Raw genomic sequence first — 14,223 nt, forward strand, 5'->3', positions numbered from 1 at the left:
CTGCCATGCCGAATCAGACCCATTCTGGGCAATGCTCTGGCTTAGACTCCCCCTAGCTAGAAAAAAATCCAACCTGCCGGTCACAGGAGACCCTGCAGCCGCTTCCCACCAGAGCCCATATCACCGGGGTTTGGGCATCGCGGTGCTGGCTCTTCCACTGCTCTGCAGCACTGAGATCGCGCTCCAGCCCCCACGCTCTCACAGACGGCAACAAACCGGGCTAAGGTGCCATCAGGCACGACAGGCCCTGGCAGGCTCGGCTCTGCTCTGCCAGCTGGGCAGCAGGAGTGACGGGTAACGCTGCCAGAAGAGAGCTGCTGAACATACGCCATGGGACCAGCGCCGACCAGGCTGCAGAGACGTGGGGCTCTGAGCCTGAGCAAGACAAGCGGCTGGCCATACTTCAGGTTCTGGCTGCCCCCTGGGGACCCGGTTCCCGGTGGGCAACCTGGTTCTCTGCGTGCCCACAGGAGCACAGCTGGAATAAACTGCCCTCTCGCCTGCACATGTCCCCCTCCGGGCACCAGCTGCTAACGGAGAAGCACAATCGGGACACACGCTAGGGGTGATCCCAGCATGGATGCAGCACTGGTCCATGCACGCAACCAACTGCTCACTGACCGCTCCACAGCCGCCACACGCGCCGGGCGTCTCCGCTACAACGCCAATGCCCCAGCAGCTTCAGCCAGCCGCATTTCCCACCCCCCCGGGAGAGAATCGGTGGCCAAGGGGTTAAGCAGAAAGGAAAAGCATCACCACGGCTCTGCTCAGGTGAAGTGTTAAGTGCTCGCTGGGGCAGAGCCTGGAAGCCAGGCCCTGGTGGGGAGGGGGGCTGTGCGAAGTTCATTTGAGCCTCTCTGCAGGTGGCCCCTGAAAGGAGATGAAAGGGACCAGCAGCCTGTTCATCCACCTGAGGCCTGAGCCTGAACTGCGGGAGCGAGAACCCTTCCCATGCCCCCTGCCTGGAGCCGTGTGCCTCACACAAGGGGGCTCTTTGCCTTTCTCAGCGAGCTCCCAAAAACCAGGCTGGAGGACAGGCTTGAAACTTATAGACCTGTCCACATTTCCCTTTCCTTTCCCCTCGCGATCCCACACTCCTCCTCCCAGGCTGCTCACCCTCTGAGTCGCTTGCTTCCTCTTCCTCCTCGATTTCATACGCGCCCTCTTCGTCGTCATCCTCGCTCATGTCCGACGACCCAGCTGGGCTCCCCACGGATCCCTGCGCTTTCTTGGCCTTTGATTTTCCTGCAATTCATTTGTTTTTGGATTACACAAACATCCCGGCTGAGGCCCCTCGGGGCAGGGCATCAGTGCCGTGGGCACCCTCCCGTGAGGTGCCGGGGCAGACAGGGAAGTGACAGGGACAGTACCACAGCCATGTGCCCACTGGCTAACAGCCAGATGGTATGATCGGCTGCACTGGAGAGGCCAGAGTGAGGAATCAGCACGCAGAGCTGAACTATATAGATTCCCACACAGCTGCAAGGGGAAGGGGCAGGGAGTGACAGCGAAGGCCCAGGTGTGATTACTGCTAGGTATTCATGTAGCACACAGCGGCCTGCCACGGCTTGAGAGGCGGCCCCTGCCTGGCAGCCTCCAGGAGACAAGAGCAGTTGCCACAGCTCAGCTCCCGCTGGGGTTGGGGAGACAGGGAGGAACGCCCTGCAGGAAGAAATGGCCCAGACAGCAGTGGATGAGAGGGAGACAGCTGGGAAGCGCAAGGAGGTGCTAAACCCTGAAACAGCGTCCAATTCCCCTAAGCATCTGCAATCTGCGCGTCACCGGGAAGAGGGCGGGGGAGGAGAGACACACATGCCCCGCGAATGGGAAAAGCATCAGGGAGGCAAAGCCTAGGTCCTGGCATTGTTGTAGAGCCCCCAACACCAGCCACCAACCTCCCACTAAACCCAGCGATTTACTGCCCATTCCCATCTCCTCCGCCCCAGGCCGCTAGGGGAACCGTTTCTCCGCGAGCCATGGGACTCCACCTGGCAACCCCGCTGGGCACCGTTCCTCTCTCTGTGCTCGTGGACACCCAGCGCCAGGCCGGTGCTACTCACTCAGCTGCATCCAGAGAAGTTGGTTGTGAGTGCCCCTCGCCGCCCCCTCCCCCTCGCTCCCCCTGAACTGAAATGGAGCTGCCTTCGGCCTCCATTCATTAGGCTCACTGGGTACCGAGACCATCTGACCAATGGCGCTCAACCTGTCCCCATGCAGCAAGCTCCCCCCGCGGGCAGGCCAGGCAGAAGATGGATAGCCACGGTACCTACCCCACGAGATAATATTGATGGGCACCTGAGAAGCCTATCTCTGCACACACACAGGACCAGGTAGGAACAAAAGCTCACGCCCATTCATCACGGAGCGGGAGCAAAAGGAGCTGTCAGCGTGGGTTCACGGCACTGAGCGCTCATCTGATAGAGACCAGAGGAGCCAGCTCAGCTGCTGAGCCCAGCTGGGAGCAGAACTGGATACCAGGCCTTTGATTGATGTCCTCACTTCTCTGTGCCGGGCTCAGGGCCTGAAAGGAGCACTGACCAAAAACCCTTCCCCGCCAGCTCCTTTGCAACAAAAGAATTTCAGTCGTCTGGCTTATGTTCCCGCAGCCGTGCTGCCGGCACTCGATGCCTGTTCGCGTAAGTCTACACAGAGCTGGCAGCTCGAGGAGACAGACCCGGGCTACTCGGGCTCTCAGCCAGGGCTGCTGGCCTCACTCGCCCCCCCCCAGCTACATTTCTACATCTAGTGCACTAGCTCGACGGGTGTAGCCGGGGTATGTCCGCCCGAGCCGGAAGTTACAGCTCCAGGGGCAGATGGACCGTGAGAGCGACCTGTTTTACCACCGGTGTCTGGCTAGAGCTCACTCCTTCCATGGCACTCAACACCCCAGCTTCCAGCCAACTTTTCAGTCATTCCTGGGGAGGGGGAGGGACTCAGCACAGGGCCGACCCAACTTGAAGACTGGGCTGGGTGATGACCTCACACCACAGCCCACGCCAGGGGTAGCACACAGCTCCTGGAGCAAGGCCCGAACCAAATTGTGATCAGTGGCCATCTGGTCCCTCTTGGGCCCTAGGGCAGGGAAATAATCGGTGCCCGTCCTGGAGGTACAGACAGTGCATGGGGGGAGCAGTGGCCGGGAGGCAGAAGGTGGAATCAAGGCTGAACCCAACTCCATGCAGTCAGAAGGGCGATCCGACGGCGAGGGGGAGTCCAGAGCCTCTTCTCCTTTGGGAAGCTGAGAGGGGCAGCCAACAGCAGACTAACCCTAAGCACCAGCGTAGTGCCCGGATGCTGCATGCCCGCATGTCCCTCTGCCAGCACAAAGCTTGCATAAGCCAGAGGAGCAGCGGTGCCGGGAGCCCTCTGCACACAGTTCCTCCTCCACCCCGCCTCCTCCAGGAGTCCCTGCTGACTCGACTTGGAGATACTCGCCTGACTTTTAATACAATTGGGTCGGAAAGCAGGCGCTGTGAAGTCTGCATTAGTCACTTTAATGATGAAGCTATTACTGGTGCAGGGGGAGGAGGGTGGAGCCCAGACAGGATGGGAAATCCGCCAGCGCTCCCGGGAGGTTGCAGCCATTCTAAAGCCTTGCCCGGCTTGGCTGCCGAACTAGCTGGTTGCAAAAGGCATGTGGTTAAACAAAAATGATCACCAGGCAAAGGCTGAGCAAGGTTCCAAAAGGGCCTGGTTGCTTAGCAGGGTGAAGACGACAGTGTGTGAATAGTTAATACACCCGCAGTTCGGGAACAGATCTTCAACCTCATACTTCAAGCCCATCTCTAGCTTTCAGAGACCACAATGAGACCTAATGGGGGGTGGAGGAAGCAGATTACCCCATAACTCCTTACTGCAGGACTCTTCCTCTGAAGCATCTCGTACTGGCCAGTGTCGGAGACAGGAGCCTGGACTAGCTGGACCATGGGTCTGACGCAGTATGACAATTCTCACGTTCCTAGCACCTGGAGTTGCTGGGGCCCCTTAGTCCAATGGAGCAGCTTAGTGCAAGGATCTGGTTCCTGGACGTGACACGCAACAGGAGCACAGGATATGTGCCGAGTTACACACACCACAGGGCAATCTATTGCACCACTAAGTTCTGTCTCTCACCAGGAGAGATCATCTGCAAGATCCTTTAGTGCCGGGGTGATGTGAAATGAAAAACAAACACAGAGTTAGGGGGGAAAAAAAAAAAACCTGGCCTCAAACAAAGAAATTGAAGAAGATGTTCCACCCATTATCAAGGGATAAATCCCTCTGCAGCAGCTGGAGATAACTTTGCTTCTAACACACGTTTCTGATTAAGGGGCCAGAGATGCATTACGCATAACTTCATTTTAAAACAAGTCCGTGTCTGTCTCCGTACACATCGCCATTCCATAGCACTGCCCACCCCAGGATATCCGAGCCCTCTGAGCACACTAGTGAACTCAGCCTTTTGAGCCTTCTGGGAAGGCAGGGGAGTGCTACTACTCCCATTCTACAGATGGGGAAACTGAGGCACAAGGTGGGCAGTGGCCCAATTTATGCTGTACCCATCGCCATGGTGCCATGCCTCCTCCTTAGCCCATGCTAATGTCGGGGGGGCCAAAGAGCACTCAGCCCCTTGCAGGACTGGGCAAAAAGGGCCCAGCTTGCGTCGCTCACTGACTTTGGAGTTTTGGGTGCTCAATGCAGGTGGCCCTCAGGGAGATGGTCAAGGGCACATGGCAAGTGTTTGGAAGGGAGAGGTGGAGGACCCAGATCACCAGAGATCACCTGGATGGCTATAGTGAACCAGACGTGTTCTCCCAGGCACCTGTACCATCCCCAATTTGATAGCCAGACATGCCTGGGAAGAGGGGATTGCCAGAGCCAGGATTCCCTCCCAACACTCAGCAACCCAAACTCCTACCTTGGGTCTCACGCCCAGCACCTGGAGAAGCGATCAGGCAAAGAGAGAGCAGCGTGGCTGGGAGGAGAAGCAACTGATGCATGAGTTGGAGGAATAAAATCCACACTTCTGAGCCTGCAAGCCTGATGCAACTGCTTTTGCAGGAGACTGGCGCCAGGCAACCCTTGCAGTAAGATGTAAGCGGTGACACAGGACGGCCATCATGGCAGGTGATACATTGGGGTTTGAACCGGGGATCTCCGGCGCTAGAAGCGTACACCGCCACGGCTCTCTCGCTGCATCGCTACCAAACTAGTATCCCTTGCAGATCGGCACAGAGAGAGGACGTGTAACACGCTCACGGCTGGGGGAGACAGACCTCGGGCAGCCCCTTTCCACGCACCTAGATTATTGGCAGGCCCTTCGCAGGGCTCCCAGACATGCTTGCTAGCCCTGGACCTATTGCTTTCCCTGATCTGCCACAAAGCAGGGCCCCGTGGCCGGCTTCTTGTTGCCGGGGGGATGGGAATGCCCCCCCCACGCACTCTGGAAACGCTGGCAGCTCTCCGATGGAGGTGTTAATCAGATGCACAATTGCATTCTGCTTCCCTGTGCCCCTTCTCCGGGTGCTCTCCCCTGCCTCCCTCACCCACCTGCTCCCAGGCTCTCCATGGCTGCAAGGCTCCTTTACCAGGGACCCCACGGTTGGGATTCTCCAACGGGACAGAGGGAGTCAAACCCCAGTGATGAATGGGAGCTGGTTGTCTCACCCCCTTAGACCATCCCAGAGACATGGCGTTAACAGAGGCCCTGATCCTGTGATTAGCTCCCCTGGGGTGGGGCTTGCACCCACACAGGGCCCCCAGGATCCCCACAGGGGTCTGCCCGAGCAGCACTCACTGCAGAATTACGACCATTGCCTGTATCCGATACACAGCGTTCTTCTGGAACAGCGTCTCTTCGAGCAAAGTCAAAACAAAAACCAAAGAGAGAGAGAAAGAGATCGAAGCCAAGGGGGGATCAGGCAAGCAGCTTCGAGGAGGACATTTATGATAATCATCTATTGTTATTATATAATCTATTCCCCTGCCTCTACCTAGCAACGCTTCGGGTGACTAATTACCCGATAAAAGGAATAACCCCTCTTCTTACCCCCCACCCCAGAGAAGAGACTGCCTATGGATTGCTTGGCTAATCCCACATGCAGAGGCGAACGCCAGGAAATCTGCCAGCTAGAAGGGCCACGGTTATTCCTTTAGCAAATGAAAACATCTGGACCCCCTCCTCCCTTCCCCCCACCCCACACTGATGTAATATGCTTACGTGACGGATAAACGAAGAAACCTGCTCAAGTTCATTAGAAGCATACCACCGCCTAATGTGGACAGATTGCTCATTACGGCCCGGCCCGGAGAGAACGCAGCCATGCTCCCTTCTCGCCATTAATTGCCTCATGACGAGGCAATCCAGCACCTCTCCCCGAGCCATTAATAATTTCCAGGAGCAGCCGTCTTCCCTCCCAGAGAGCCGTCAGCTGGTAAATGAGAGGAATGCGTGCCACTGCGGCCCCCTGCCCTAGACAGACTATCGATCAAATCCATGCGCCCCCTCCATCCTCGCCCTCTGAAAACCGGTGTGGTTCTGGGCGTGTTCAACCCACCCCCTTCCCTCCCAGACCTTTGACAGCACCACGAAGCCCCTCTCCAGCCTGCCTTCCTCAGCAAGCACCGGTCTACCTAGCCCACCTATCAGCCACCTTTCCTGCACTTCGGGCATTGTTCCAGCCCTGCAGAAGCTGGCGGGCAGTTGTACCACCACGGCTTAAACCGAAAGGGGAGGAAAGGAATGCTCTTCCCTTTCATGCAGATGTTTTAACTGGTTAAAAACCAATATCAGAAGCTCCCTCTACATCCCATCCCATCCCGACCCCACCCCAACCATGTATCTGCTGCATGCGCTGATGCTTGCCTGGCAACTTTGCCTTGCCAGGTTGAAATCAGGTACGAATCGTAACGAAGCAGAAAGATTTGCTGCTAGGGAAATCACAACAGAAAGATTGGTGGTGGTTTTATTTGGGAGGGGGGAGAGGACGGGTGCATAAATGAAGTCTGTGAGATTACTAGACAAACAAATCAAAAACGTCATGTATTTCCCTATGCAAAGCTCGACCAGCAACTGAGCTCAATGTGATTCAGAGCCCAGGGCCATTCAACCTCCATCACCTTCCTCTGGGCCTTCTGCTACAAAGAAACCCATCTCCAGGGTGGAGGTGAGCAAGAGCTGAACCTAATTTTACAGTCCCTGATTGGCCTGACGAAGAAAAGGAAAGACCGGAAGGAAGGGATTGGGGAGAGAATCATTAGGGTTGTGAAACTGAGGAACGGGGGAGCAGGATATCAAACATTCACCAACACATAGGTGTCAAGGGCGCTCAGCACCCTGTGAGACTGGACCCTACGTTCATGTCTCGTGTAGTTAAGTGTAGGCACACATGCTCCCCCTCTCCAACACACACGTACAGCCAGGTCTCTAATGTCTCAGATCTCACATAAAAACAGGGGGCGGGGGGGAGTTTGACACAATCCCAGCTGCAGAAAGTTGCTGGGCTCCACCACGCTCTGCTTGTAATCAACACAGTTCCGGAACCGAGTGTTGATGGAAGCGAATTCCTGGCTAAAAAAGAGACAAGACCAATCTTTTGGGATTGACTCTGGGGTCATTTTAGAGAGCTGTTGTATCTTAACAGGCAAAAAGACAACGATACTGTATCCATACTATTCCACATACACCTCATGCTGCCATATTGATATGCAACACAAACCATAGCCGTACCCCTAAGTGACTCTGTGAGACAAACCCAAACAGGATTTGATCAGCTGCAGCAGCCAAATGTTAGCACGTTACAGACAGTGAAATGACAATGCCATTTCAGCCTACTTAAATACTTGTTTCTCAGTTGCCCAGTATGTATCTAATCTGGGGGAATGACTTTCCAGATTTAGATAGGAACCCAAGAATAGCCACACCCGACCACACCAGTGAGCTATCTGGGTCCGTATCCCTGCTCGGACAGTGGCCAGCACTAGATGCTTCAGAGAAAGGAACATGAAACTCTGCAATGGACAATTTGGAGCAGCCTGACCCCCAGCGGTTTTGCTTCCTGACCCAGAGCAGCCCTGAAGCATAAGGGTGATTCTACTTTTGTCTTTAGCCTACTCACACCAACTGTGAATATATTCATTTTTCACTGAAGTGTTTACATGTGGTTATGTGGATTATATATGTACCACAGCATACAGCTATAGCCAGAGGAGTGTGTGTATATTTTACATGTACGTATACACAACGTTTTTAACTGTGTCCTCACCACTTCAATCACAACAGACGCAGATCCCAGCTATGGACACATTCTACATGACTGTAGCCTCTAGGTATTTATATCGTGCGCCTCACCACGGCTGCTCATCCCACATCATCTTTATACACACACTTTGTACAGACATTGCACACACACGAGGGGTATGTACGTGTATAATGTACATACAGCTCACACACACACACAGTTGTGTATGCTTTTTATGCACAATACGTATTGACATGCTCACTCCAGAATTAATCATTTGCTATGGTAAGACGCATTTTCGCAGAGGCAGCCGGGGCGTGAACATGTGTTTACAGCAAAAATAATCAATTCCTCATTATTTTAGGGCGGACCCTAAAGAAAATCACCAATAATTGAGGCAATTAAGCAGCTACTGCACCTGCAACCCCTCCCTCCCCCAAACGATGTTTGCTGTCTTACAGTATTTCCATCCAGTGCAGCAGGTACATAAAAGCAATGGCGGAAGAGAAGAGCGCGCTCGTCCTAAAATCACTGGAAAGGTTTATCATCGTCCCTAAGTCTTTATGACTCTGCATGTAACCCTCCCTGGGACGTACACACAGCGGCAGCTCCGTCCTCTCACTATAACTAAGGAGAAGCAATCTCCAAGACTCAGGGAGATGAGCGACATGAAAGAGAAGCAAAAGAAGCAGAGACCATAGAAACTGGGTGCAGGACACCCCCCCTCCCCCCGATATCCCTCCCCTTTTTTAGTTTTAAATATAGTTCCCTCTCCCTGTCGACAGTCTGGGTTTCCACCCTGCTAAATGGAGACCTTGTGTGAGTGTGTGCACGCCGTAACGTCTGGAATCATACGGGCAAGTGTCCTCTCTAAGATCCCCCCTCCAGATACAAGCTGCTTCTGCCCATAAGGGAGCTGCTCCACTTCACTGCTCCCCATCCTGGATAATCTGTCCCCTACAGGAGCCTTTCCCCCTGTAAGTACCTGCCAAACATCCCCCCATGTTACAGAGTTGCCACTTCACCCCCACAGGGACCCACCCAATCTTGTTCTGCTCCCTGTGTCACAGAGCAGCCTCTCCCCCACCCTAGTCTGCACCCTCAGTGTTGCTCCCCAACATCTAGTCATAAGGGGGAGCAACACCTCCTCCCCTCTGCCTACTGGACCCCTCCTGTCTCCCCCCAGGGTGGGGATACTGCTTCCCAGGGACCCCCCGGGAGGCTTCCAAGGACAACAGCTCCAACAGATATGCGGCTGCTGCTGCCACACCCTGGAGGGAGGTGGGGGAGGCCAGTTCCCACCTGGGAGCCGAGCTGAGCAGAGCCAAGGGCTGCTCAAGCTGCACACACCAAGCTGCTGACAGCTGCTTCAGAGCAGGAGCCAGGAAGCAGCAAATCCCTGACCCCTCCCAGGTGCAGCTGGAGAAGGGGGGGGGGGCACCCCCACTGTGCGGGCAAGAGGCGGTACATAACCCCCTCGGTGCAGCTGGAGGGGTGTGCGCGCCCCCCCCGGGTGGGGGTAGGAGGCAGTACACATTCCAGCTGGAGGACGGTAGGATTGCAGCCCCCTGCATTAAGACCAGAGCAGAGGCTGGGGTGCACCCCCCACAATCCTGTCAGCAGTTCAACTGGTACTTCGATCCCCTGCAGCTGCCCCTCCATTTGCCTGGGAGAACAGGGAAGCTCAGGGCACCTCCCCATTTCCAGCCGCCTGAGGTTCGACAGCCTCCCCCTCAGGCGAGAGGCCAGCTGAGCTCCTGCTATCAGCCAGGCCAGACAGGAGGGAGGGGGAGGACACAGCTCCCCAGACCCTACTGGAGCATACAGGGCCGCCAGAGAAAGGAACCGCCAGAGAAAGGAACCGTATCCACCCTCCCAGCAGGACCAACTGCAGCCTGCCCTTCTGACCATGCTCTCTTGGATACAGCCGATCCTAAATACCCCGCAAGCCGTCCAGCTCCGTTCCCCTCCTTCCCGGCGCTTCAGGGGGTGGAAGGCTGCTTCACCCACAACGGAGCCCAATTTCATGCTGGGCTCTGCACGGCAGCTCTCCCCGCACACTGGCCCGAGGCCTAGCAAAGAGAGCTCTCGTGTGTCCCAGTGGCAGGGCCCCTGCCTAAATGCAGTAATTCCTAAGGGAACACGGGAGCCAGATGACAAAATGAATTCCATCCAGTATCCCTGCAGCTGGACCATGGGCGTGGGGGGGTTGGGGTGGGAGGGTGAGGATAGGGGACAGCGAGCAATGGGGAACTGTGTTCGGGGGATGTTTGTTCAGTTGCTGTTGTGGCTGTTTGGGGGATTTTAACTGAATTGCCCAGAGCAGTTTAGGTGGGTGCTGCTTATCCTGTGACCAACTGACAAACCCATGGAGACAGAGCACCGCACCCTGCAGGGAACAGAACCGAGGGAGGTGTAACGTCAGCTACACTGTACACTCACGAATGCCTGGCAAAAGCCTCGCTCTTCAGGGTCCACCTACCTTCTGCACCAGCAGGTTTAGGGCACGTGGGGGCCCCAATCCTACCGAGTGCAAGTCCAGGCCGTAAGCACCACATGGGAGCATGCCGCACTGGGGCTCCCACCAGGGCTGCCAGGTCATTAAGGAAGCAGTGGAAGTAAGTGATCAAAGCAGCCATGTCCTCTCCCCTACCTCCGCCTAGAAGTGGGGTACTATAATAAGCACACACAACATGGATTTTGTGGCTGTGCATGTGAAGTCATTCATTTGCTACGCTAATTAGCCACGCTTCCCCTGTGGCAATTAATTGCTTTCTGATTACAGGGCCTGGGAAAGAGAAAGAGAGAGAGAGAGGCTGGTTTTTTTCTATACTTTTCCCCTGCTACTTGCTGAACTAGATTGTCCTTTACTGTTCATTTTGCATCTTAAGCCTTCTTCAAAGCGAGTGAACTGTTTGCACTGGAGCAGACCTCTTCAGTAACCTGTTCTCCTGTGCCCCAGCTGCCCTGACATTTGTTAGACATTAGTTAACAAGCGAGGTATTTTAGTTAGTTGTAGCTAACCCCAGGAATCTTGCTGTTCTCCATGCTAACCTATTCCAGGGAGATTATAGTCACTGTAAACCCTAATGAGCACTTAACTACAGCAATATTTAATTTAAAAAAAAAGGTGGGGGAGAGAGGGGCTTTGAACAGCAGCTAATTAACAGAAAATTGCTAATTTCCTAGCTATTAACGGCTGATTTTCCACTGGCTGAATGCAGGCTGGGATCTGTCTGGGCAAAACTGAACCACAAATGGAAAGAAGATGATGCTATCAACAGGGAAAGGGTTCCCACGCCAAACGCCTCGTCTCTGGCTAGGAATGGGAAGCATTTCTATTCTAGTCCAGCTCTCTGCAGCTCACTAGTGAGCCACAAAGATGGTGAGCCAGTTGCAGATGCTACTAAGGTCAATTAAGGAAAAGGAGGGAGTGGATAAGGGAGGGCTCTCTTCTGCTGTCCACAGTACAACCACAGGAACCACCAGATCAGATCAGACCCAAGGTCCATCTAGCCCAGTAGCCTGTCTCTGACACTGACCAGCACCAGATGCTTCAGAGAAAGGTGCAAGAACCCCACAGTTGGCCAAGGCAGGGTAAAAGCTCTCCCAATAAAGTCTTGTCCTAATGCCTAATAGTTAAGAGGCTGGTTAAAACCCTGAAACGTGGTTTTATCTCCCCCCAATATTACTTTTTAGCATTAACTATAACCCAGGATATTTTTGTTATTTATATAAATGTCCAGTCTTAGTAAGTTCTTGGCCTCAACAACATCCTGTGGCAATGAGTTCCACAGTCCTATTATATGTGGTTTAAAAACGGATATAAGGAAATGGTTTTTCAATTTGCTACTTTTCAGTTTCCTTGCTCTCTTGTTCTGTGACAGACATGAGCACAGAACTAAGTCTGGGCTGAAATTTTCAAAGCAAAATGAATGAAAGATGTGTCTCTAAATCACCCAGACCACTTTGAAAATCCCACCCCAAGCATATGCCAAGCCAGCAGGGTCATGCTACTCTCTGGCCAGCCAAAACCATAAACAGCCAATATATCAAACAGCCAATACAAACGTCAATGACGTTCTGCTAGTTAGCACAGCATTTAATGAAAGGTCGGGGCTGGTGCATGGCTGGTAAGATGTGGGAGCACTGCGGCTATTGGAAAGGGACAGGCCCTGCCCGGCGACTATGGCCCAGGCCGCTTGGGGGTGCACGCAAGCCCCAGTAATGCTGGGGACTCCCGCTGAGGGCGTTGGTTCACTGGAAGAGACTTTAAGGGCAGTCGGTCACTTCTTAGCCGCTCTCCCCACCACTTTGAGTGCACCTGCTCTTACTTCAGAAATAAAGAGCAGGGCAAGGCTGTTGCAGCAAGGAGTCAGCTAACGCGCTCTCACGGCCTCTGCCAAGCGTAGCCCAGGTGGGGAAGCTGGCAGTGTTTGCACTCCCCGGAGCGCAGCAGACCCCTTCAGCGGGCCACTGCCTCCTCCTGGTCCCCAGAGTGGCCCCACATTATACAGGACTCGCTACTTTTCACTATCCCCCATCACCCGGGGAACACAGCAGGCTGGGCCAGGAACTCCGGGGTCCAGCTGACAGGCCAGACTTGCGTTTGAGGGCCCTGGCGGATCTGCACAGAGATTTCAGGCCGGGCAGTCACTACTGTTCATCTTCTGAAGGAGGATGACTGGTGTCTAAAGGGCTTCGGAACATGTCAGTGCAACAGCTCATTTCACATCGCCAACCTGCTGTGGTCTATCAGGCTTCCCCCGTTACTCTCCATGGTGAAGTCAGTGCCGCTGGGCTTCACAGGCCCAACCATGCGTCCTAGGCTCCTCTCCCAAGATACCCACCTCGGCAGCGGAGTGTGGCTCACTTTGGGCAGGGGCCTATGTTGATCTCAGAGCCATCTACTCTACCCGGTGCAGCACACTGTACCGCGGAAAGCTTTGCATTCATCAGGTGAGCAGATAAGCGGCCAGAGCAAAAGCAGGAGTGGTTGGTAGAGGTGACCAGAACCAGGAGATGAAGGGATGGCCTTATACTGTATATCTCTAATTATCAGACATGGATATTGCCTTTTTCATGTGAGCATCTCAAAGCACTTTATAGAAATATTGAAAATAAGTCTCAGGGTTAAGTGACCTTTCCAGTGATGCAGACAGGAATAGAACCCAGGAGTCCTGGACTCCCACTCCCCAGTCCCTCAATTACACATGTTATTAACCCTTTGGAAACCACTGAGACTTTCTCCTAAAGCATTCATGACAAGCCCCAGCCCAGTGTTGGGCAGAGCTGCAGGTATCTCAATATTCACCAATTCTGGTTGTGCATTTGATTTTTCCTGTTCCTCTTTACTACAAAGGACACCTGCAAAATCCATTGCTTTAAATATGCAGCTGATGTGGCAAAAGTTCTCTGAACTTTCCCTGCCGCCCTTTTTATTAGGAACACCTGCAATGAAACCAGGGTTTCATCAACTTCTGTGGCTTAACTCCCCAGCAAATGTCAGCATTTACTCTGACACATCATAATCACTATCCCATATGGGAGGCAGAACTTTAAATGGGGGGCAAGAAAGAAGGCCAGGTGAGCTCCTGAACTAACAAAAATATCCCGTTTTGCTGAAAATGCCCCTAGTAATAAGAATCAGAAAACACGAGATAAATACAAGACTTTCTAAAAGAAGAATCTGACAGCTTTTGGAGGTGTCCAGTGGAGTTTTTCAGCATGTTCTGTGGCGGACCCCTAGTGGTTAATTCGTGAATTATACCACTCTATTTTCTCTACGGACCAAAACTTTCTTGCCCCATCCAAAACCTGTGCAGTCCTTAAGTCATTAAAAAGTTCTCTGAAAAGATCCCGGGGACAGAAAGGGTGTTGGGTTTGGGAGGAACTGACCTTCTCTCAAAGACCGTCTCTGTTCTGGAAACCAGCAATTGCTGGGCCTACCTCTGGTACTGACCTCACAGTCTATACCGTATTTATCCCCACAACACCCTTGTGA

The 14,223-nt window shown here is 53.8% G+C and overlaps 1 protein-coding gene across 2 annotated transcripts in view; it reads right to left on the minus strand.

The window, feature by feature from the left end:
* NOC2L (NOC2 like nucleolar associated transcriptional repressor) overlaps positions 1-14,223 on the minus strand; it is an 85,078-nt gene that overhangs the window by 4,608 nt on the left and 66,247 nt on the right. For both annotated transcript variants that reach the window (XM_077837200.1, XM_077837199.1), the window contains exon 18: positions 1,117-1,245. In XM_077837200.1, the coding sequence (XP_077693326.1) occupies positions 1,117-1,245 (129 nt within the window). The remainder of the gene's footprint in view (positions 1-1,116; positions 1,246-14,223) is intronic.

Source organism: Eretmochelys imbricata, chromosome 18, assembly GCF_965152235.1.
Source record: "Eretmochelys imbricata isolate rEreImb1 chromosome 18, rEreImb1.hap1, whole genome shotgun sequence".
Classification (NCBI taxonomy): Eukaryota; Metazoa; Chordata; order Testudines; family Cheloniidae; genus Eretmochelys; species Eretmochelys imbricata.